The sequence below is a fragment of the Colius striatus genome, chromosome 1 (genome assembly GCF_028858725.1).
Source record: "Colius striatus isolate bColStr4 chromosome 1, bColStr4.1.hap1, whole genome shotgun sequence".
Classification (NCBI taxonomy): Eukaryota; Metazoa; Chordata; class Aves; order Coliiformes; family Coliidae; genus Colius; species Colius striatus.
The window spans coordinates 164,036,413-164,062,989 of record NC_084759.1 but is presented as its reverse complement, the minus strand read 5'-3'; the positions used below and the strand labels follow the sequence as shown (position 1 = coordinate 164,062,989).

The following is a 26,577-nucleotide window of genomic DNA, read 5'->3' as shown; positions in this document are numbered from 1 at the left end:
ATTCTGATAGTCTTTCAGACCACAAGTTTCCTTTTCACTGTCCTACTTTTCTCTTTCTTTTCCTCTTTGCAACATGACTGTGAGGTCTTCCTTCCTCATTCTGCTATTTTTATGACTGTAGAAGATATAAAGAGCTTTCTTTGCTTTTTAGTGTCCTTGGCATAGCATCCAAGTTTTACTCCCTGAAATTTCTTTCTTTTTTTTCTTTGTTTTAATTTCTTTTTTTCTTTTCCCTCCATCATCAGTTTAGCATAGGATTGGTAAGAAATGCTGCTGTGTGCATGTCTGAATGATACGAATATGGAGTTCAAATTGTGAATCATTTTATTTGAACAATAATGTACAGAGTAGCTGTATGCTTATCTGAACAGTCATAAAAAGCTAGCAATTCCATTTCTGTTTCACTTACGGTTTTAATGTTATTTTATATAGTCAGTTTCCTCTTTCCTAATACCATCTGGTAAATAAAAATGAAGAAATTCTTAAGGCTGAATTTAGAATTTAGCTGATTTAATCTCATCTATGTAGTGTAACACTTGTCTTTTGATGTGAACTGGAAAACATACACTCCTTATTTTTAATTTTTATTTTAAAATCATATTTCATTTTGGTGTTCATATTCAGTTGTTTGTAGTGTTAATTTCCTTTTCATTTTACCGTTAGTGCAGCAAGCAAATGTATTTGCTATGCAAACTGTATTAGATTCTAGTGTAGGAGGGGAAAAAAAATAATGTGAATTAGTTTTGTTCCATTTACATAAATTTGTATTGTTGAAAAGGTACTGAAATTTCTTCTCACCCAGGAGTTGCTCCTCCGGTTTAAAAAAATGCAAAAGAAAAAAAAAACGATGCCTGAAATTGTAGAGACTGTATGCTCTAATTCTGCGTGCTTGGGTAGAATACTAGAAGCTGTTTCCATTCGATTTGACAGCTTACTGCTGTTACCCTATTGACTCTTCAAAAATTATTTCTTACTAGTAGCTGTCAGTGAGGTATTCAGCAGACAACAAAAATACCAACTAGTCGTGTAGAATGGAAAAGTAGGTATATTACCTTGTAGTAAACTAGGTAAAGAAGCCATATTTCCCGCAAACAGGATGCAATAAATCAATATTTTTCTGTTACCACTTTTATATCACTAATGATGACTGGAGACAAAAGGAGAAGAACTATTTCAAGGTATGCCATTCTTTGAATATGCTTATTATCGAAACTTACATTATACTGACAAGAATTTGGATTCTCTTGAAATACCTTTAGAGCTTTGTTTTTTGTAACTGTTAGCACACAGATTGTTATTTACTACACTTTTTTTTTTGCCTCCTACACAGAGTAATGTGTATTTTAACAAAAAACACATGGGACATTTAAAAATATTATCAGCATTTGGGACTGCATTTCAGTGTTCCAGTGAATATATTCCTCTTTTTATATGCAATTTGGCAGCAAAACTCCAACTCATCTTTGGGCCAGTAGCCCAAAATATCACTCTGTACAATGCATTTTTCTTGCTTCTTTGATTCATTTCACTTCAATAATAATAAAATCACTCTAAAAGTGGAAAAGATCTGGACTCAAACACCACTGTAGTGAATGGAAAATGCATTTTTTTAAAAACAAGGTTTAAGAGACAAAGTAATTTCAGTACACAGATTGCTATAAAACAGCAGTTTTTAAAAGTATAAAACCTGCTAATAATTATACATAGAAGTTTTGCATATCTATCACTGTTAAGAAATATCAGAGATATGAGCATAACATCTGGAATTAAGTAGTCATGAGTTTATTTTAATAATAATAAAGAGCTACTCTTTAGCATTTGAACAAGCTACTTCAATGTCAATTTTCCCTCTAGAATAGAACTCATACTGCCTATTTTCACTAGACTAGATCAGGTGTTTTTTTTAATTGTGGTGATTCATGATTATATTCCAACCTCTCCATATTTATGACAGTATAATACCCCTAATAAGCTAGTTATTAAGTAAATATCAGGATACATAGCCATTAAGGAGATCCTTGGCATACTTTTTAGCTGACTTTTTTGGAAGTAATTGTCAGAGAAACTTAGCACCAACTAATGGCCAATCTTCACAAAGCCTTCACCAGAACTTTCTCGTACTTAATCTGTTGACTAAATGTTGCATGGATATTTTCCTTGACTTCTTTTATTTTTTTCAACTTTGTTGAGAAACTTAAGTTGAGCTATCTTTTTTAAGACAAAATTACTTTAAAGGTAGTATACCTTCTGTCAGTGTTGTAAAATGTTTCTAACCATCACTAATAATCCTTATAGCAGCTGCTGTATGAGGAAGTGCACATGATAATGAAGTGATCTTACAGAAGTAAACAATTCAAAAGTTAAAAATATTTTAATTTATTATTGTATTAATATATAAATTCATATGTTATTGCCATACATAAATTCTGTAATATATACCATTGTAAATTGAGTATCTGTGTTCGTATAAATGGAAGTATTTAAAGGATAAATGTTTTACAGGATGCTTCACAGCTCTTGAAATAAACAGGAAATATTTTTCCTGTCTGTCATTTGTAACAGCTTTTAAAGAGAAAGGTCAACTATTGAAGTGAAGTGTATAGAATTGTTTGAAGGTTAAATTAAAAGACTATAAATAGCGTAGGTCTCTCTAAATGGGTAGTACCACTGCCCTGGATGATTAGAAAGTGTATAAGGAATGGCCATTAGGTAGTTCTTTGGGAACAGACTTAATTATCTAGAGCATTTGAGCATTCCACAGGCAGCCCAGCCTCAGCAAAACAGTCTGGTTATGCTAAATGTCTTGGAGAGCTGGAAAAAAGTGGTTTATTCTTCAGTTCAAAGTCTGAATTCATTCTCCAGTGACAGTATTCTCTCTTTAGGTTCTTCAGTAGTGCTGTAGTTTCCTCTGAAACTCAAGTTGTTGTGGGTTATCTATTACTTCTTCAGCAAGATCTCAAAAAGCCCAATATTCTTCTTTTGTGTATACTGAGGACTGGAAGCAAGGATACCAACTTTTCTTCCTTACCCCCTTGAATACAATTCAACAGCATCTCTAATCTGTCAATCCTAAATAGCAGGAGGGTAGGATGAGAATCTATTATGACCTACAAGATAAACTTTTTTTCCTTTTTTTGTATAAAAAGAATTTAAAGAAATAAACTGTTTTGAGACATAGACTCATCAGAGGTTTATTTATTTCCCTGCCTTCCCTGAGATTTTCTACACAATCATTCAACAAACTTATCTGTGCTAAAACCTGCAAGGCAAAAAAAAAACCCACCTCTGGTCAAGGTGGTATTAGCTTTGGCTAGATAGGTTTTTTTTGTAGTGAAATTGATTAAATTCATTTTTTCCTTTGCCAGAACATGATAGATTCTGTTTTCCAGTCTGATTAAAAGTCAAGCCTTTGTCCATATATATGTGTTCTTTGGAACTAGCCTTATGTTTTTGGGTGGAAAAAGTTACTATTAATCAGAGGAAAACAAGATTATCCAGATTTGTTCTCAAACTGGGCATGTTTATAGTATTATATTATATTATCTCTAGCGTTAGATAGTCATCCAATTATTTCCTTATTTTACCTTTTTTGAAAATATCTCAACTGTGAAAAATTTTTCTTCCCATACTATTTTTCACACTGCGATACATGTCTTCATTTTCATATCCATGATGGTTTTCATACCAGTACACCCTGAGGTCCCATTACATAAATCTGATAGAGAAACTAACCTTTAATGTGGACAGGACATTAATTTATGCACATGGCTCTTTATACCGCTCCTGGCAATGAAAAAGCCCAGTGTGCTTCCAATACCAAGGTTTCCAATATCCTTCCTTTGTGACAAGCGGTTTTATTAGCACTCAAACTTGGACTGTACTCATTGCTAGCTCTCACATATGCAAAAATTATATGATGGCTGATGCAATTATAATACGTACAAAAGGCTTGCACATAGTTTAATTTTAAATTACAGAAAGGATCACAAAATACCAGACTTCTCTTTGCTTGGGTCCTCTAGCACTCTGAACTTTTCTCTCAGTTATAAGAATATAGAAGAGATTTGGAAAATGAGCTATTAAATATGCTAGTCAATCATTTTAGTGTCTTCAGTTTCACTGCTGGCAAAAGATGGAGAAAGTAACTTAATGACCCAACTTGTTCCTTGCCACCTTTATTTCCATACCAGTGTGTATATATATTGCCTGGCAAAGCTTCACAGGCTCTGTCTTACCTTAAGTAATTTAAAACAAACCAAGCAAAACTGTACAACAAAGTATCATGAAAAACCTGCTTCCTGGATATGATCTAATTTGCCTTTTGGAAATCTGTCGTATGTCGTTTGAGCACTCTGCTGATTCTCATGCTTTGACAAACCTTAGCACTGACTTCCTTACCCCGTGGCTCTTCTGGCATGTTTCCATGATACTGTCCTCTCTGTTCCCCTTTCCTGGAAGGGAGCCAACATGATCCATCTACTTTTAGCTTTGAGGACCAGAGCTGTCATTTCATTCAGTTAAGTGTACCCTTCCATTTCTGCAGGAGACTGACTACAGTTCACCACTTTGGACATAAGTAATAATTTAGAAATATATCATGAACTATTTTTTTAGAGCTATACCTGCTATTTAAAAAAATATGTAATTTGACAGATTTATTACATGGTCACCTTTTTGCCCAAGTCAATTTGGTTCTCTGAAGAGTTCCTCAGCATTAATTCTGAGGTATCTGTGGTACTCCAAGTTCTCCTCTTCTTCCACTTGTGTTTTATTGCTCCTTTGGCCTCCTGTCTTTTTCCTGCATACAATTCCTTCTATTATGAGAGTTTTGAGTCAGCACTGTTTGCTGCTTTGTTCCCGACTCTTGTGAAGTTTCATGATATGGGAGCTTTATGGCAGTAATGGCCTATGGTGTTCACATATCTGCAGTACAGGCTTAAAAATGAAACTGTGCAAACAAAAGTGTGATCAGAGTGACTGGATTAGATGTTAAAATTTCTATGAGCTGCCTTTTCTCTTTCATTTTTTTTGTAACCTGAACATATTTATTTGTCTGGTTCATCCTGCAGTCTTTTCAAAAATCATTGTAGCATGAAGGATGGGGCGGAAGAACTGAATGGCCTTGAAGGTCTGGTAGGTGCAGGAATTCCTAAAAAGGGTAATTCCACCAGAGCCACTGAGTTATGAAACACTGCCTTGAAGTAACCTCCAGCAGTTATCCCCTTTGACAATGGGATTTCCATTGAAATAAAGTATGATCTATTATTATATTTCTGTCACGTAAAAAGCTGTTTGATGATGTGTTGGGGTATGCCAGCACAACTCAGAAGACAGAAAACTGTTGTATTGTCAACAAGCAATAGTTTTAGCTGCTGAATTGTACAAAGATTAGGAAATGGGAGGGCGTTTCCAGAACATTTCTTCATACTGTAGCCTGTCATATGTTAGTGAATCAGCATGTGTAGGAGAAGTGGGAATATATGAGTATACCTATCATTTTTATTTCATGGATTTATTTTGGTGCTTGCTAAAGACCCCTTTAATGTGATGTTTACTGTTCAGTCAGATTGTATAACCTTCAGACGCTTGAGGTTATATTCATTAAAGCTAATTGAGATGCCAAAATCTGCAACTATGTCCTAGGCAGAATGAGGACTTCATACTGTAGACTAAACACGGTAAATGGTGAGGCCTAAGAACACTTTACCAGCTGTTCAGTCTTGTCTCTCAGGTTCAATGAGCTTACAGAGCCACTGCGCTATCCTTTGAGGAGGAAAAGTTAATTTTCTGTAACGTAGTAAGTGGAGCGGGTTAATCAGACAGTGAAACTGAGCTCAGAAGAGTCATGCATTCATGCCCATTTGCATTAGAGTTTCAAAACTAAGAAACAAAACTGAAGCACTGCCTGCCAAAAGTCAGTTGGTTCAGTGTCGTGCTGACAAAATGTTGGATAGCTTTCAGAACTCTACATAGTTTTCAATTATGTTTTTCTTTCACCTGCTGTCATTCCAAAAGCCCTGGAATTGGTCAACAAATGAAGTGTTGAACAAACGATATAAATAACACTCTTAATAAAAAGAAGAATAATACATAGAACTTAGGAGGTGGTAAATCCTCTCACACAGTCTGTCTCAACATTACCTACTGATATATATACCTACTGATATATTAAAAAATCAATTTATAAAGTAGATTAAACTCATAAATTCTGGGTATATATCAATTTATCTTTTAGGAAACAAGAAACAGGGCAGTTTGAGTTAGCAAAATGAGGTAATTTGATCAAAATGTATCTAATAACAAATGATTTTTTTAGAGGAAAGTTACTGGAAATTACACTAATGAATCTGAGATTTTTTAAAATACAAAATCATTATTTCTTTGGAATAATAGGAAAAATATAAATACCTTGTACAAACTACAATGCAAAACTTATGCAAAACGTATTGCTTTCAAAATAGTAACTCAACATTTACACAGAGTTTTTCTGTTCTCAAGATTAGATCTCAGTCATGTTCTAATTGATATTCTGAATATTTTTGTGAGAGTAGTGTGTCTGTATTGTAGAAAAAAATAATTGAAATGTTGAGTTCTCTTTTACCTTTTTTTGAGTGTGCAACTGAGCGTTCAGAATTTTTACTGAGGAAGCCTATTGTGCTTTTGTTGATGAGATTCTTTCCCTCCCTTGAACAAAGTAATTGCCTGATGAAATGTGAATGCTAAAGACTGGAGCACTACTCTGCTTTATCAAGTAGTATCCTTGAAAGGAAAAAACCATAAGCTGCTGATGAATCTAACCTTTCGACAAAGAAGGAAAGGTGTTGTTCTTTATAGCTATGGTTATAACCTTTCAAATGTGAATGACATAACCAGTGTTGTGCTCTTTCTTTGTGGATTAACCAGGAAAGGTAATTTGGAATATTTGAATATTGATCTCTGTTGCAAATCTCAGTCTTTTTTTTTTTTTAATTAGGATTAATTTTCAGTTTACAAACATTGATCTTAATGTTTCAACTTATTTCTCATGAAGTAGACCACAGTCGGAAGTCCTTAACAGACTCTAAGGAATGTCAGATTTTACAGCCTTTTTAAATTATTATTGTGGATTTTAAGCAAACACAAGCTTTGTCCACTCCCAAAAGTGTTTCAGAAAGGATGATCCTTTAAGAGAAGATAGGAAATAGATATACAAATATCAGTGCTTCCACAGTGTTTAAACTGTAACTGATTTAGTTTTCTTGACCCTAGTTTTGTGAAAATACTTATTATATTAGGAAATGTTCCTTACATTGCCCTCCTATATTGCAAGAGAACTTCCTTTTCTTCCTTTACTTCATTCCTCCAGATTATTGTGCATTTTTGTTCCACAAGTGTCTAGCTGCGTTGTTACAGTAGGCACTGGGAAAACCCATAGTGAAATGTAATCCTTGACAGAAACAATTTGCAATTAATGAGCGAGTAACAAATGACAAGAAGACAAATGGAAAAAGAACAGGAAGTGAAACCTTCTGAACAACTTATCTGAACAACAGAACAGTGACAGAGCTGGGAACAGAATATACTACTTTTAATTCCCAGTTTAGCAGCTGTAATTTCAGCAAGAGAGAGCTGAATCTAATGAAAGAAATGTGTCTGTTTTAAAGGTATAAACTTGAAAAAACATACTAAAAATAATTTTGTTTTCTATGCAAGCCACATACTACAACGCTGTCAGAATTGTTTCATAAAACTCTCTAATTTTGGAATAATCTGTAACCTTAGCAGTGGTCCAGTGCCCTGCATAGGGCAATATGTGGCTTTCAGCCGTTAAACCATCTGTTAACCTGTACGTGGCTTCAGCTGTTTTACCCATGAGATAGGTGGTAAAATGAACAATTTGGTTCATAAAGTATCTAATCTAGAAATATTCAGTGTAGGTGCTAAGAATAAATAGAAACACATATGTAGTGAAAATTCCAAGAATATTCAGTATTCTATTTGCTTCCTTTTACCATAGAGCTGAGAGATTCACAACATACTGCTGCACTTGACTCTGCTGACATTGTGGTGATATTGCCACAGGGTGAGGTGGCAATGTGAATGCTTGTAATTCATGACTTTCATACTGATAGTTGTAAAGCAGTAACTTACAGTGCAAAATGAAAAAGTGTTAAGAACAGATGGTAAGAAGAAAAAAAAAAAAAGCCCTAAACTGGAAACCTGGACCATCATGCTTCAGGAATGAAGTTCACATAAAAGCTAATAGCAAAAGAGAAGAGGTTATTTCTTTGTATTTGTTTGTTTTATTTTGCATTCCAAACTTTTAGCAGTTACTTTACTGTTCATTAAAACTTTTATGGAGGTATTACCATACAGACTGATACTTCTTAACAAATCTTCTCCATGCTATTTTTGTCACTTTATCAGAAGCATCACCTGAAAAGTAGTTAAAGCTGCTAGTTTTCAATAAAGTTAGTTTAGTTGTTTAAGTTAGCATTACACTGCTAACTACTTAAGCGACCAGTTTAAGGAAAAAAAAATCCACAGAAAATGTCATACTGGGATATAGATCACACAAAACATCACACCAGTTCAATCAAGAGGAGATTATTACTGTGGTGTTGATTTATACAAAATGTGATATCTTACTTTTGATTGACTTGTAAGCCGTGGAAGGGAAGAGAAGCTAATGAAAAATCCTTTTGGACTTTATTGGAAATAGAAGAAAATGTTTAAGAAAAGTAAAACTAGATTTTTCACCCTTCAGTTATCATCTAAATAAATATCTTGCCAATGATAATGGCTAGGAATTTCAACAGATTTTGTGAAGGATGTTTCTTTGGAGCTTCACATCATCTGCTAGGCCTAAATGCTTATTCATCTTTGGTGAGCATGGAAATGTAATGTCTACAGAGTAAGGAAGCGAGCAGAAATAACTTTTTCATGAACTTCAGAGTACTGTTGGTTTAGGTGTGAAATAGTTGGGGAATATGGAGGAGTGGCTCTGTTCTCAGACTGATGTGGCATACTTTTATACCAATTAACCTTATTTTCACCTCTAAAGCATTGAGAACTGTGGTGATAACCACTATTTTTCTCTTTCCACTCCATTTTCAGCAGGGGTACAACGATATCTCCCTCTCCCCCTTGTTCTATTTGGAGGGAGAAGAAATAAAGTCTTCAGAAGTCTATCAGGTGAAGGCCTATTTATTCAACAAACAAAATGACCTTTGTGAGTTAGACTAAAAAATACTTTCTCTTATCTTTTCATCTGGTTTGGAATTGTGGATTATTTTTCAAAAATGCACATCTTTGCTTCTGAAGGAATTTTACAGAAGTTCAAGTCAGTTGTTATGTTCTTTATTATACTTACTCTCCTCTCTTGTCCTTTGTTGTATGTGCAAGGAAGGTTTTCTTTCCAAAATGGAAGATAGAGATTAGTACTACTCAGAATTAATGAAAAAAGGCAAATACTGTTTCTCTGGTGAAGTTAAAGGAATTTATAAACTTAAAAAAAAAAATGACTTAGGAGAGATACCTTTTTATAAAAAAACTTGCTTATCCCGTCCTCTTCTGTAATGGGATTATTACCTGTTTAAATATCAGATTTTCTGCTGTGCTAGTGTGTCTTTTACAGTCAAGGATTCAATTTCTGAACCTCCTACTTTATCAAGATTCTTGTGTTAGTGTCCCTTATCATAAATGTTGCCCAGGACTATTTCTTTCTTGATTGTTACATGGGAGCATGAAAGCAGTTGTGGCAATAGAGATGTGGCAGGGGTCTGTTATGAACCAGCATATCTTCATTACTAAATTCTGATAATGAAAACAATAAAGGTGATAATTGTTGTACATCTACTTATTTTTCATAGATGAGTTACAAGAAATGCAGAAGGATTGTAAAGACTGAGAATGCAACCTGGAACTGCCATTACTAGTTTTACAAGCTAAAGAAGAGTAAATAATGCACATATATCTGTAAAGCTCCATAGAAGTTTTCTTGGCTTGATGTGCAATGTTCTGTGAACTAAAGTTGCTAGTTTGGACCTGCTGACAAGTTTATTAGGAATGACTTGGCTGTTCCCTAAATACTTCAGACTTTGTTCAAGTAGGTTGTTTTGCTCAAGTAATAATCTAGTTCACATTTTTTGATGCATCCCCCAATTGGTGGTTTATTTTGTGAATGAATCTCATAATTTAAGGTGAGAACAGTGTTATAAAAGTTCAATAATTTGTTGATGTGAGTTGTGAATGTCTCTTTTTTTTTAACTTTGAGTCCTACAGTCACTTCCATCAGTTTTTGAGTATGTTTGCTCCTAGTACAGTGTACAAAAGGCAACGTTTGCCCTCAGCAAAATATACTGAGAAAGACAGCAATTTCTTTTCCTTTGCTAAATTATTGGTAAAGTTTGTAAGTTGTATTTCAGTGGTTTTATAGGGGATTATTTTTTCCTCTTCATGATTCAGCAGAAGTGTTTTGTCAACACATATGTAATGGATGATGAATTGTGAAATAGATGTAGTTAATGGACTACATAGAGGTGGCAGGTAGGAAGGAGACTCCTCCTTTAAGAATTTGTTAATGATTTGTGATTTTTTTTTTTTTTAAAGCAAATTATTAGATTAAGTAATCAACATACATGCTTTTACACCATTTGGGTGCTTTTCTCTAAAACATTGTTTTGTTGCTTTGTTAGTTCCATTACAATGAATAGCCATAGGGTGGTTATTGATCTGGTAGAAAAGGAAATATTTATTTCGACTAAGATATTTGCACACCATCATTTCCAATTCTTCTTTGTTTTCATAGTTCCATTGCAAGCTGAAAGTTCGACTGTACAATGTGGTTTCCATGCTATGATGGAGTATTGTTTCTAAAAAACCAAGTCTCTTGGTCTTGTCGTTGGTGCACAGGGAATTAGGCAGCAAGCAAAATGTAAATATTTCAAAGCTGTTTCACTCACAAGTTGCTTTTTCTCTTGTGCTAGATATAGTCTCCAAGAGGGGAAAAAATGAATTTATAATTAAATTGTGTTATATATGTGTATATAGATACACACTTTAGCATCTTCTGAATTTTAAATGTTTCCCTTTGCAATTCCAGGTATTACAGATTTTATATGAAAATATATATATAACTGGAATAAAAATCCATTTTAAATTCCAGAATTACTGACCTAGTTTCTTTTCCTTTTGAGAATATAAATTTTTAATTTCTCACCATGTACAAATAGAAATTGAGTACAATTGTGGTTCTGTTTCTGAATACATTTCTCTTTTTCTCTTTCTGTTTCTCTTGAGAAATTTTCTATTTCTATTCCTCTTACTTGAAGAAATATTATTACATTTTTGCAGAAGAAGTTTTTCCTGAAACAGATTGAGAAATTGGATGTCAGAGATGTAGTTAATAATTGAAATTTTTTGTTTTTCATTGTTGCTCTGCTTAAGACAAAAAAGGAGTGAAGTTCTTTGAGTAACTGCTATAACCTTTTTTCCGTATAGTCCAGCCTCTTTTTTTCTTCCTCATATGCCAACAACCAGGAGGATGTGGTTGCTGCAGATAATAGCCGTTCATAACTTCTAGGGCTATGAGTATGATCTCTACCGATAAGCATTTATTTTACAAAATGTTCCATGTAGCTTCATCTCCAGACAAAACTAGGTCATTCAGTCATTCATCTAAATAATTCTGTATTTAAATAGATGTGAAGCTTTACCAAGCTTTTATAGTTTGGGAAGTAAAAAGATCTCAATTTTCATGTTTCTTCTAATGATTAATTGTGAGATTATCATGTTTTATGTTTGCTATTTTCTGCTGCTATCACCTCTTCTAGTATATCCCATTAAAATAAATTAATGGCTTGCAGTTTTACAAGTTTAGACAAAAGTCTAAATGGAATACATTTCAAATAAAATAATGTACATGAAATATTGTTTGATATTAAAAATTTGACACAGATTATTTTGCAGAATGTAAAATAAAGTACCGTCTTAAAAATGATATTCATTCAGACAAATAATAGAGCGGGGAGCATGAAATGTAGAGAAGAAACTATAACATTTGATTGTTAATAGGGTTTTTCCAGTCTAACAGATGAAAAGATGAACTGAATCATTCTTCTGTACACCCTTATATTTATTGAGCTTCAAAGTGATTGGAAGCAAGTAATTATATAGCAGGAAATTGTTTTTAGTAGTCTAAATGGTCATTTGATGTATTGCTCTATTATGGGAGATTAGAGTGAAAACAAAAGTAGCTACAGATTATATGGAACATATATGATCACAGCATCATAGTGTGTTTTCACAAAGGAGTTTAAAAAAAAAGTGCTTTTCTTATAAGTTTTAATGCATACAAGTCGTCTTAATTGCAGCTTCCAAAATCTTTTCTATGTGTAAAGAAGAATAGTAGCAGTAATGCTGGAAATTCAAAATTCTGCATATATACTGGAAAAGAGTATAAATATTGGAGCATAATGGAACATTTTTTGTGACTTTTGTTAATGTAGTGATAAATAACTTCTGAATTATTTCTCATCTTATGAAATACTAAGCTAAAATGAAGTGACTCACGGAAGCAATAACTCTTTTCTCATGGAAATATTGGGTTTTTTTCTTTACCTTTACAAAATATGTTATGCAGAGTTGGATGACACTATTTTTGTGAGTATTAAAAGGATTCCATCAGATTTTTCCCAACAATCATTAGTTTATTCTGCTCAGGGGAGAATGAAGTGCTTGCTCCTGTTTCCATCCCTGAGAGGAGGCTTCTACAGCAAACCACAACATCTTAGAAGCAATGCATTCTCTAAGGAAAAAAACACATATCTGAAATATTTATCAACCTGTTTAGCAGTGTTATATCAAAACTGTATTGAAAGCTTGCATTACTCAGGATTGATAAAAATTCCTGCTACAAAAAATGAGGCTTGGGTAACTGAAGAAGTAGACTTTAAATGCTACTTGAGCTAATGTTTATGGTTAGTGCATCTGGAGGAAAGAATAGTTTGCCATATATTGTGTGTTTGGTGGAAGGGATGTGCATCATTTTTCCATTATTCTTGCTCATGAAAAATACTTTTGAGAATAGAACTGTTTTATAAAACAACTTTGATGTATTTATAAGCATAATGTGTTTTTTTCATATATACACATAGAGTATAATTACAATGCCAGTTAAATTAGCTTCTTAAATTGTGTGAATAACATGGGCTGTGTTTTCTATAAAACATCAGTTACAATTTCTTTTGTAAGTACAATTTTTGTGCCACTCAACAAAACTGCAAAGGGAACACATGTGGAGCCTCAAATATTTTTTTACCTCTAGTCTTTTATAGATGGGATATAAAAGCCCATTGTAGAACATAATAAATTGTATGGAAAGGAACCACATGTTTTCCAAGTATAAGAAATACATTTTGATGATCTGTGTAGTATGTTTATATCCATATGGTATGCTTTTAATCCTGGTTGCTTACCTAACCATTCTTTCAATTCCTGTGTAATTTATCACTTTTTGTACTTAACTGAGAGCTGTACCTATTCTGGGAAAGTTTCTTGCTGTTTAGAGTAGATAAGTTTTAAAAAATAGCTAGAACTATGAAGATGCCAGAGTTCCACATGTCACTCTGGCGATTTTTGTTTAGAGGCAATGTAAAATAAAATGGTCCTTTCCCTTTGCTATAATACTTTTGCAAAGCATAGAGATATACTGTGTTCTTAAAGTTTCTTTCCTCACCCAAAAGTTGTGTATGTGCAGAATGTATGCAAATCACTGCTACGAAATGTGAGTTTCACAGTAAGATGCTGAGACTCAGAGAACTGGGGCGGGGGGGGGGGGGGGGGTGGTGGGGATGAGGAACAGCCAACCTCCCCTCCTCTTCCATAAAAGTAGTTTCTTTGTAAGGTTTGTCTCCCTGAGGAACTTCCTGATACTTGGATACTCTGTCATGTGTAATTGGATTGTAGCTCTTTCTGAATACTGTTTTCTCCTCTTGACAGCATGGGGTAACCTTGGAAATGTTCTCAAGAGCCAGAGCAAGATTTCTGAAGCTGAAAGCGCCTATAGAAATGCCTTGTACTACCGCAGCAACATGGCCGATATGCTTTATAATTTGTAAGTATGCGTGGCTTTCCTGGGGTTGAATTGTCTGTGAAACCTGTTGTGAATGGAGCTATTGATTTACTTGCTGGAAATGGAGATGATGTTAGCTGTTGCTTTGTGATAGTTGTTTCATTAACAGTGCTGCTTAAACTATGGTGTAGACAGGACCTTTTCTTGGTCAACATTATCATATATTCATGTATTGGCTATGGAGAAAGTAAACTTACAAATCTGTTTGCTTTAAAAGAAGAAAAACCACACGCTGAACAAAGTACAGATAGATGAGCTGGCAACAGTAGCACTCCATTTGTTCCTGACTCAGCTAAAATATAGAGGTGTTATTTAAACTTCTTTTTTAAGTCTGAAAAACATTCTATGTGCGTGTAAGCACTTTCTAGAATAAGCCAACAATCAGCTAAATCCAGAGGTCTGAAATGTTAAAATAGCAGATTACTTTTCTCTGGTGACTATCTCCAGAGCAGTGTGGGTTCAAGAAACTTTTAATTACTACAGTTTTAGGTGGGTAAGAGAATAAATAGCATGAGCATCAAAATAATTACACATCAGGGAAAAAGATTTCCCAGCTCATTAACATGCTAAATCATGAACACAGAAGCTAGCATTGAGCTAAACTTCTCTCTTCAATGTGATCAAACACCAGCAGAGAGGAGGCTGATTCTCTGGGTATCATGGCTGGGTGTCTCGCCTGCTCCCTGCTCAGGGAGGAGGCAGCAAAACTGGCTTCTCACCTTCAGGAGCTGTACACTCTTGTTTCATGACGTGTGTGTAGAGGAAAATCCAGGTGACTGCTGTTCACTAGGTAGTAGTATGAAAATAGTGTCCTGTGTGCTGTAAAAAAGTTTGTATGCGTGAGAGATGACATGTGCAAAAACGAAATGCAAATAATGAAACTTTAAAAATAAATAAATAATATCCTACCTGTAAGTCCAGTTCAGAATGGTCATTTATAGTATTTTAAAATGAAGCTTACCATAATAGACTTTTTCTTCCTTTTTCCTTACTTAACAAAGAGTAAGTTGCTCATTTCACCTTAGAGTGAAACATACTGGAAACTCAAAATGACAAGGTTGATATTTGTAAATTTCTCATATGCCATTAATTTTGGGTATGAAAATTATAAGTATTGGGTTTTTTTATATACCTATATAGTACTTTTGTCTCTTGCTGTATCAGAGAGACAAACTGAAGTTAATACCATGGTGAGAAAGGAAAGAAGGCTGGGACTGGGATATAAAAGAAATCAAATTTCAATAGTGTTGGTGTTCTGAGAACAAGCTGATAATCTTTCAGCTTTTCATTGATATACAAAATATATGCCTACAAACCTTAACTTCTGATTGATAGAAAATGTATTGAGTTTCTACTGAATTTGTGTAAAAGGAATTTAACTGAAATGCTGATTGGAATACATAGGGCATGAAATTACCTTGCATATTCCTGTGAAAGTAAAGGAAGTATATTCAGAGGGAAGTGTTTCCTATATAGTATGTGTATGCATATGCAAAAAAGGATTTCTAATTCTCAACCTTTCTCCTGCTCTCTTGAATGCAGTAGAATACTTTTTTTTCCCCCTAAAGCTTCACAACTTTATTAGTTATGCAATAGATATTGAAAAATGTATTATTTTAAGCACAGACTCTGAAGAGTTTCCTTGAAAGTTCAGCCCATCCTTGGCAGACAGTTCTATGGCAGCCTTTTATGAAAAATACTGTTATGGAAAAATACATCTTACAAGATGTATGTTTACAAGAGGCCAGTTAGATTTGCTGTTTCTGATTTTCAGTATGTGCTTTTGAAACTGAAACAGTCATTTAATAGAACTTTAGAAGAAAAAGCACTCTTACAGTCATTTCTTAATACTGTATTTGGCCATAATATATCCTAAGCATTTTGTAGTCTCACATGGTCTTTATTGTTTCTTAGCACTTTACCTCAGAATTTGATACAAATTAATTAGCACATGCAGCTCAGAAATAACAAATCAAAGTTCTAGAGAAATTAACAGATTAAATAAATGGCTAATTTCAGTGGTATGTTTTTATTTTCTATCTATTACAAATTATGATTCGGAGTTTAAGCTTCTTTTGCCATTTAGGAAAATTTAAGTGCATTAATTTAGATTATGTAAAAAACAAAAAACAAAAGAAGAGGAAAAAAGCCCCAAAACTCTTGCTACCATTAATATTGGGTTGGTAATTCATCACTACTTTAGATATTTGTTGAAATGGGTTTGTTCTTTTGATTTTTCCTCAGGTCTAAATACATATAGGTGAAACTTATTCATACCTTATACTCAGAATAGCTTGTGACCCAGTCAGTCTTGAAGATAAGTTCTGTATCCTGGAATTTACAAAACCTGAGATTATGCTAAGGACTTGTGTTCTTATTTGAAAGCTTGTTTTCTGAAACTGTCATGAAAAGTCAGAGGGTAAATTCCTGGTAACTCTGAAAGCATTTGAGATTTTCATAGCAATTTCAGTGCAGGAAAGATTTCAGTTGTTGCTTTGTACCACAAGTGGAGACTGTATTACAGCATGACTTTTTTTGAGGTACAAACTACCTTGTTATATATATGAAATGGTTTCCTATAAATAATTTCTCTAATATCTTGAGATTGCATTGTAGATATTTTTACAAATCTCAAATCTGTGTAGGATTATTGATTTCAGCTAGGTTTCGTGGAGTAGTAAATCAACATAAACTGAGGTTTCTTTCTATGCTTTTTTCTTTTTTTAACTGAGAAATCCATGTATTTTAATACATGAATTTAATACTGTGAGGTACCAAGGACAGAGCTGTAGAAAAATGTTGTTCCAAACTAGGCAATGTTCAATAGTTTAAAACCAGTCTATTTTTAGTTTGTTTTGGCTTTTCAGTCTTTATTGCTTTATGATTATTACCTAAAGCTCACGGGTTTTTGGTATTGTTTGTAATCACTTCTAATTAATGCCTAAAATAAAATTGCTTATCAGCCAAAGGACAGTTTTGCATTTTGAATATATTATTTCACTTGTATTTAAGCCTGGCTGTATTTAGAGTATTCTTTTGTTATCCATATTAGTAATCTGCTTTACCTTGAGTTTCTCATATGATCTTAAGGTTGTTCACAAGCGCAAGTAAATATTGAATATTCCTTTAAAATTATACTAACTATTTTAAAGTTATGTTGTATTTGGGGATTATTTAATACTCTGTAAAGGATGAGTTTCTGCTAAAGAGCCATTCCCTCGCTTCTTTCCCCAAGTATCTTATTTGGCCTGTAGTAATAGAGCACTGTGTGTACAAGTTTGTTATTCAAATAATCAAATTTCTTTGAATAAGTTCAAGGTATGAATTTTCATAAACTTTAATTTGAAAAGCTTGTTTGTTAGGTTGTTATGTCAATAAGTGTCAATTTTGTTAGATTTCTATTAGGTCAAATCTTCAATAGTATCTTAAATTTTAATTCTGTAATGTCTGGGATTGCAGAAGTGTTTTATATGCAAGGTTTACCTCTGCATCCTTGGCTAAAAATCGATACGAGAAAAGGTCTTCTTTGTCTGTTGTTGTTAGCTTATATAGCATGTGAAATGGTGTTCCCTCTGCTTCTGCCTTTTAAGGATCCTGGCATAAAAATCTCCTTTGCTGAGCTATCAGAGACAAAAGCACTAAAAACAGTCTAACCTTCTAACCCACGTTGAAATGTATTTGAACTTGCCCCTGACAAAGTTGTTGCACCACGTCACCTAATAGGAAACAAAGTCAAGGTTATGATTCCTCTTTCTTGATAGCCCACAGGTTTTAATAATGCAGGATGTTAAGTTAAAAAAAAACAAAGAAAAAAAACCCAAAGAAGATATATTGTCTGCTGTCTACTTAATTTTTTTTTTACTTGCTTTTTTTCCCCTCAGCTTTGTGTGCAAACTTTTTACAGACCTATTTAGAATTAATCGCTGCTTTACCAGCTAGTTCTTCCTTTGTGAAAAGCAGCAGCTGAAATTTGTGTCTTCCTTTAACCAAAGCTGTCTTGATAAAATTTTGCTATATGGAGACCAGCTCTTGTAGTGCCCAAAGGTTACTTTGGAAACCAGTGATGGCAGAATCCTGCTCCAGGTCCCTCCATTGGGCCTGTATGACATAGATATTTTTATTAGCAATATTGGAGCTGAAGCATGTTGAGTGATCCAGCTATTCAAGTGCTTGCCTCAGTATTTGAAATGGTGGTGCTTCATAGTCCTTACATAAACTTTGTCCATTTGCTAAAATTAGGAAAATAATTGTTCACTCTGGGAAACTTTACCATTCAGTGTCATAAAAGGCCCTTCTTGTAAAAGGTTCTTTCCAGCTGGGGCACATGAGGAGGAGCAAACACCTTGTTTGAGGACTGCTGGCATGGAACACCACTGCCCAATGTCTTGAGAAGAGAGAAAGACGGAAGCAATGCTAAGTCTTGTCCCTATGGCAGCCTTCCCTTTGTTAAGGAAGCAGTGCTTGTGAGAGTTAATATGGTGCTGAAATGGCAGTAATCCCAACCAAACTGCCACAGTAACAGAGAGGAGAACAGGACTATATTTGCTGACCAACGTGCTTGCATTTGGGAAGATTTTCCCTAGAACTGAGAGCATGAGAGAACTTTGGCTGTGCTATATGAAAGACTAGAGGTTATTTCACAGGTGTTTGTGTTGTTTTGATCTTTTTTCCTAATGAGGTTATGGATGCCTGTGCTTAGTGAGCTCTGCAAAGGGAATGGGCATTCTGTCTTAATGCCTACTGAGTATGTGTGGGTTCTTATTGATTAAACAAGGAGGATTTACCTTCCATTTACATATTTGCTAACAGGATGTTATTGGAAAACATCCTTGTTTCTGCTGTTCCTTAATGATTGGCTTTCTTGCTAATGTAACCTAGTTGTAGACTGTTACAAAAGGTTAACACTCATATGGTTGAGTAGTTAAATGCCTTCATCATTTAAAAAACAAACACACCAAACAAACCAAACCAAAAAAAAAAAAAAAAAAGCTTCAAAGACCAGACTTAATGTACTGGGTTGATATGGAGTCCATACCTGTCTTTTTACCTACTAGTGTTGCAAATGACAATGAAAGAGTTGCCTTAGGCAGAGCACATCCTCTGTCGCTGCTGGAAATGCATCTATGTGGGGAATAAAAGAAGCTTTTCTTCCATTTGTTTTTTTCTTTGCTATTGCACCATCTAAGTAAATATAGTTATTTGTAGACAGTCCTACTTGAAATCAATGGGATGAATGTAGCTTGAGGCACAAATAAACTGCAGTCATGGCAAAATAACAGCTAACAGGCTCTGTATTAGCTCTTATCAACCAGAGAACAAAATTAAACTATTTCAATATTGTACCCGGCCTGCAAATTTGATAAGTATTTCACTATCATACATTTACCTTGATGATAGTCAATTTATGCCAGCTTTAGTCACTGAAGAGTTCGCTTTGTAAGTAGACCAGCTGGCTTGGATAGGACTACACCAGGAATAAATTAATATGTAACTTGAGAAAAAAGGTAATCTCTCTGCTGCCTGATTATGTTTTGTGACGGCTTTTCAATCCCCGAAAAGTTTTGTGCTGTTAGTATTCTATGACTTCAGATCAAAACCAAGGCAGAGAAAGAAGATAGAAAATTTTTTCAATTTGTTGGTCAAGCAAGATAAGTAAAATTTGGCAGATTAAAGGACTCAGGATGGTTGCAAGAACTCATTTGGGGAAAATGTTTTTCTTCATGTATTTAAATGAGCAATTCTATCTATAGAAGTGATATGCATGATTTCTACATTGAGAATTTATCATTTTTCTTATTTTAATTTTTTTTTATATTTTATTTATGTATTTTATATTTCTTCTGAGACACTTGCTAAGTCACAGGGTAAAGTCTACTTGTCTTGCAAGCAGTCAGCACATATCCCTCATTTAAAAAATGATTCATACTGTGCTGTAAAATTAGCTAGAACCAAAACAAAAATCCTGTTGTAAGGTTGTTCCATAATCTTGCCAATCTGATAGGACTTGTCTCCTAATTAATCTTAAGTTAATTCACAGACAATTTAAAACTATTTACTTTGTGTCTCATGGTTTAACTTTTCCAAGCGATTTTGTAGAACAGGTTAGAAGGGACCTTAAAGATCATGTAGTTTCACCCTTCCTGCTGTGTCAGAGACACCTTCCACCAGACCAGATTGTTCAAAGTCCCATCCAACCTGGCTGTGAACACTTCCAGGGACGGGGCAGCCACAACCTCTCTGGGCAACCTGTTCTTTCGTTGCTCCACACTCACAGTGAAAAACTTCTTCCTTATATCTAATCTAAATTTAACCTAATTCAGTTTAAAGCCATTTTGCCTTGTCTTGTCATGACGTGCCCCTGTAAAAACTCCCTCTCTAGCTTTCTTGTAGGCACCTTTAGGTACTGAAGTCAGCTCTAATGTCTCCCCTGAGCATTCTCTCCTCCGAGCTGCACAACCTCAACTTCCTCAGCCTGTCTTCATAGGATAGATGCTTCAGCCCTCTGATCGTCTTTGTAGCACTCATCTGTACTCCCTACAACAGTTCCATGAGCTTCATATGTTGGGCACTCTAGAGCTGGATGCAATACTCCAGGTGGAGAGTGAAGTAGAGGGTGAGAATCACCTTCCTTGACCTGCAGGTCACGGTTCTTTTGATGAGATTCTCCCTCAGTCCTTTCTAGACTAAACAGCCCCAATTCCTGCAGCCTTTCCTCGTATGAAAGATGTTCCAGTCCCCTGATCATCTTGGTGGCCCTGTGCTGGACTTGCTCCACATGTTCTCTGTCCCTCTTGAGCTGAGGAGCCCAGAACTGGACACACTACTCCAGATGAGGCCTCACCAAGGCAGAGTAGAGGGGGAGAAGAACCTTCCTCGACCTGCTGGCCACACTTTTCTTGATGCATCCCAGGATGCCATTGGCCTTCTTGGCCACAAGGACACATTGCTGGCTCATGGTTGGTTTATTATCAATCAGGACTGCCATGTCTCTCTCTGCAGAGCTACTCTCCAGCAGGTTGACCCCCAGCCTGTACTGGTGCATTTTTGTGCTTTGTCCTCATATGTTTCTAGAGGGAAACTTTATTCTTCCACAGTACTTGTTTTACTAGGCTAAAGAGGCCATTGGACTTCTTCCCTACCCTCTCTCCATCTGCTAGACTTCACATTTTCCTTGTTATGTCAGAAAACTTTCTTTGAATGGAGATTACATATTTCAATTAACATTTTAATTTTATCTGCCATACCACTGGGAGGTGAACTGGAGAGAAAAAGAAGTTTTTGGAAATGCAAACTTGAACCAACTGCTCTTGTGTTTTGAGGTTTCTTGGGCACATTGGGATTATACTTTTTTATTTATTTAGCTTAATATTCTTAGCAATCATTGAAAGTTTATTAAAAAGTACTAGAAGATTTTTGAGCTCTTAATTCAAGTGTATCACTTGAGCTGTATCAAGCATCCTTATTTCAAGGATGTACTTTCCCTTGTTCATCCTTGCATAAGGAAGAAGGAAGGCTTTGTCTCTCTAAGTCCAAAAGACAGATACATACTCAAGGTGTGCCAGTTGCTCTGCTCCACCATTGGCTTACATTCAGTGCTTTACATTGTATTGCTGCCTGCTTCTGACCTCTGCCAGCAATTCCTAAAGAACACTTAACATTTTGTAGTGTAAATAAAGAAGACAGAAGGCATGTCAATAACAGATCCGCTCCAAGGGACAGGAAGAACTTCCTTATGTAGGCATCTGCAGAGGAGTGAGTTACTGGATACTTGGCAATGCTCACAAGGTGTGAACTCCACTTGAGGGATGTTTTTTCAATGCATCTACGAACTGGTCCTTCAAAGCAAGCATTTTCTCTGTATTTACTATAGACAAAAGAAGTGGCAATGTGAGCTGAAAATCAGCTATCTCCTTTAAAGGAAATAGAGTAGAACTATGTGTTTGAGCTTTACAAATGGACCTTGAACTTTTTAAAGATGTCTTCAGTATAATACAGCATAGTAATTATCATGACAAACAAACTCTACATTGTTTGATTGTGCAATTAGATAAATTTTCTAGCCAAATTGGGAAGTTCTGGCTAAATATTTAATACTTTTTTTTTACACCACATAAAAGTTGCTTGTAAATACATTACACCTGAAAAAATACATTAAACCTGAGCCTATCTCTTTGCCTCATGTTTGTCTTAATGGTAAATTATTTTGATGTCCAGCTGCTTTCAGAGGCAACCCTGAGACTTGCTGCCTGAAATTAGCACCATTGTAGCAACTGTCAGAGTGCCGTGACAATGAGATTCCTGCTCTACTCCCAGGGCTCTTTCTTGGATTGCTGTTCTTTCTCCAGCTTTACTGTCTCCGCTGATGACGTCCACTGATTTATCAAGTTGGTATGAAGGCTGAAGTGCACTGTCCTTCAGAACCTTGGATCTGCCTCTGAGAAATTATGCCTAGCTGAAAATCAGCATGATTTTTGTCTTGGAAAGAAGCAATGAAAAGGAGAATGTAGGATCTGAGGATTGAGATTAGAAAAATCTCAATGTTCGAATAAATAGTAGTTTGTCATTTCACAGAATCACTGAATGGTAGGATTGGAAGGGATCTTTAGAGATCATCTAGTCCAAACCCCCTGGCATTAGCAGGTCCGCCTAGATCAGGTCACACAGGAACATGTCCAAGGGAGTTTTAAAAACCTCCAGAGAAGGAGACTCCACACCCTCCCTGGGCAGCCTTTGTCAGGACTCTGTCACCCTTACAGTGAAATAGTTTTTTCTTGTATTTAAATGGAACTTTTTGTGTTCCAGCTTCATCCCATTACCCCTTATTGTCACTAGGTACAATAGAAAAAAGGGATGCCCCAACCTCCTGACATCCACCATTTATATACTTGTAAATATTAATGAGATCCTCCCTCAGTCTATTTATCTCTTCGAAGGTGAACATTCAAGGCAGTTATGTCTCAGAAACAGTCTCTCCTAAGTGTTAGTTTTATTCAGCTAAAAGTATTTTTAAATTTTCCTTCCTTTTCCTGACTTTGTTTAATCTGAAAATAGAACTAGAGACTCATAAATCTAGTAGTTTTTGTACTGTCAGAAGCTACAGGAAAAAACAGGGAACTAACAGTACCAATTTCACAAGAGGAGACATTTTCAAGGTTTTTTAATTACTTTTTTGTTGTTGTTGTTCTTCTACTATACCTAATAACAAATACAAATAAACCACTAATTATTTGCTGGAATTCAGCACTCAATCTTGCATCTGAGCGTCTTGAGGTGTCTATATATATCTATCTATATATACATATATAAAAAATAAGTTTGAAATAGAGAATATCTATTAATGGAACAGCTTGTAAAAGAGAAAGGAGTTCTGGAAGAGGAGTAGAAAGTAATTAATCAAGTGTGCCAGTACTAGAGCATGTAGTGAACACAGAAGATTAATTTGGTAATAATTACCAATAAAGGTTATTTTAAACCAAAAAGCACAAATGCCATACACTTAACAAAGTGATTTATAGTGTTCAAGTTGACTAATTACTGTATTACTTCTCTTAATATGTGAAATTACTTATTCCAGATGTAAAATAAGAATGTAATTTCTTTGATAAATGTTTCCAAATTATGTGAAAGAATGTTTGTGTTTATTTGAAAAGTAATAAGCAGCTTGAATGTCAGACGATGCCACTAATTAATTGTTCATTCTACTGTTATGAATAGAAAGCTAGATCAAAATACCGTAATAATAACAATAATTATTTGCCTTAGAGAAATTACCATCAATAAAATTTTTTAGAGTAAACAAAATTTAGATTTTAGAAAATATTATTACTCTTCAGATGATCATACCTCTTGCCACCTGCAAGACACTTGACAGCAGTTTAAAACCTTGGTGCCATGCCAAAAATTATCTTGAGTGTTATTTCCTCATTGCTCACCTTACTACAAATAGCAGTTGAATATAAGTTCTGTTAATATTAAAAGCTATTTACTGCCCAATCCAAAGTTACTTGACAGACAGTTTCAAAAACGAGGCCAGGAGGTGTTGCTGATCGATGGTATAGAAAGAAAGAATATACATTCCTCCATTCTGTTAAATCCTAATCCAATGATAGGAAACAAACGACACAGATTATGGTAACTTCTTTAGCTAACCATCTTACTCTCTTTTTCCCCTGAAGTCTACTGGTTTAAGTAAAAAATTCTCCCAAGATTTTGGAGGGAAAAAAAAACCCCTCTGATTAGAGACTGTAGATGGAAGAAGTCCAAGGTCTTTGAAATTCAAAAAGCTATCAGCAGATAAAAAGCATATAAGAAGAGGAAATTGCTGTAGGTTAGGAAAGCTACAAATACATATGATCACACTCCCACCTAAAAGAAATAGCTAATTTTTTTTTCCCTGCATATGTTGAGATATGAAGAGGGACATCTGCCTCTGGAAAGTAAGAAATTTACTCTGAAATGACTAGTTTTTAAAGGATTTTTAAATCCTCATGATTTTAATAGTTTTGCATATACTTTTGTCAGTCTTCTAAAACTTTCGGAGCACTGGAATGCTTTGAACCTTCATTTAAGCATAGAACTGTAAATTCATATCAGTGATATCCAGACCACTTATTTCTCAGAAATTTGTGGAAGGCTGATATAAATCATAATTCACAAGGAAGGTTGTCTTAAAAGCTTTAATTAAAGCCCATGGATTATGAAACTAACTGACAACTGTATGTATTTGATATAATTTGTGATACCTCTTCAGTTATTAAATTTGTTCAGAACAGAAATAAGACAGCAACAATTTGAGCAGATACAGGTTCTTAACTATTCAGTGAATAGCCTAGTAAAACTGCTCAACAAGGGGACTCGTTAAAATAATGCATGAGAAGTGTTAGGTGGTGAACTTTATTGTGCATTTGAAAAAGATCTACTTATTTCAAGTCAAGAAAAGATGACAGGCTAAACATGAATAACATCGCTACAAATACCTCCACCATACTCCATCTGCTTTAAAAAGTCTCAGTCTTCCATTATCTCAATTGAGTAAGTGAATTTCCTGGTTTCCAAGAAAGCCAAAAATGTTACATTTAACATCTGCTTTGTTAAAGCCATATGGATACAGCTGATGTCTATGAATTAATATTGTTTTCAAAGAAAGTAATTTTCCCATTGAATTGTTACCAACATGCAGAGTTGTTATATCTCTAATGTCATGATTTAACCCCAGCCAACAACTAAGCACCAAACAGCTGCTCACTGATTCCACCCTGTGAGATGGCGGGGGAGAATGGGAAGGTAAAGGTAATAACTTATGAGTTGATACAAAGACAGTTTAATAGGTAATGCAAAAGACACACACAAGCAAAGCAGAACAGGGAATTCACTCACCATTTCACCTGGGCAGGCAGGTGTTTAGCTGTCTCCAGGAAGGCAGGGCTCTGTCACACCTAACAGTTACTTGGTAAGACAAATGCCATCACTCCAAATGCCTCCCTTTCTTCCTTCTTTTCCCAGCATTTAGTGCTGAGTATGACTCCACATGGCTTGGGAAATCCTTTTTGTCAGCTGGGATCAACTGTCCTGGCTGTGTCCCCATGCAGCTTCTTGTGCACCCCCAGCCTGCTCACTGGTGGGATGGGATAAGGAGCAGAAAAGGTCTTGACTCTTTATAAGCACTGCTTGGCAGTAACTAAAACATCTGTTATCAACACCATTTCCAGCATAAATCCAAAACATAGCCCCATACTAGCTACTTTGAAGAAAAATAACTATTCCAACTAAAACCAGCACACTCTGAAATATCAGTCAGCATATTTTTCTGTTACCTCTGCTTTGTTTTCAATATTTATTTTTGAGTTACTCTTGGCTGTAAACCTCCCTCTCTTTTTTTTCCCCTTTTTTGTCTGTATGCAGAGGATTACTACTTCAGGAAAACAGCAGGTTTTCGGAGGCGTTGCATTACTATAAACTGGCGATTGGTAGCAGACCCACCCTAGCTTGTAAGTATTTCCATTGTAGAAGCTTGCATTATATTGACCATAGGTTTTTAGAAAAATCTTCCTACTTTTTAACAAAACCTTATTTTTTTCCAGAAGTTTTTCATTTGGAAAGTAAAAGGTGACATTGTGCACTTTTCAACTGAAAGCCAGTGTTTATTAGTAAACAACTATGTTTAATGCAGTACAAGGAAAAAGCAGATAATAACACTGGGCAGCTCTACTAGAAGCTAAAATGTTTCTGATCTGGGGTGGTGAGCCATAGATGCTGCTGCCTAAATTTTCAGGCTCCTATTTTCTATTTCTTACAGCCAGTCCCTGATTCTTGTGGTATGTAGTGTGCGTGAAAAATACAAATGTTTTTTAACTCCTTCCATTTTTCCTTTATTGCCTGGGGCAAATGGCAAATAATCTGTATGAAGTTGCCAGTGATTGGTTGAAAAGTTGAGTGCTTTTTAAGATTCATGACTTTTCAGTATT

General features: G+C 35.0%; 1 protein-coding gene across 1 annotated transcript in view; it reads left to right on the top strand.

Annotated features, from left to right (window-relative positions):
• Positions 1 to 26,577, top strand: part of TMTC2 (transmembrane O-mannosyltransferase targeting cadherins 2) — a 252,721-nt gene that overhangs the window by 151,426 nt on the left and 74,718 nt on the right. Inside the window, exons 4-5 of the mRNA XM_062016002.1 lie at positions 13,981 to 14,095; positions 26,015 to 26,100. Coding sequence (XP_061871986.1) covers positions 13,981 to 14,095; positions 26,015 to 26,100 — 201 coding nt within the window. The remainder of the gene's footprint in view (positions 1 to 13,980; positions 14,096 to 26,014; positions 26,101 to 26,577) is intronic.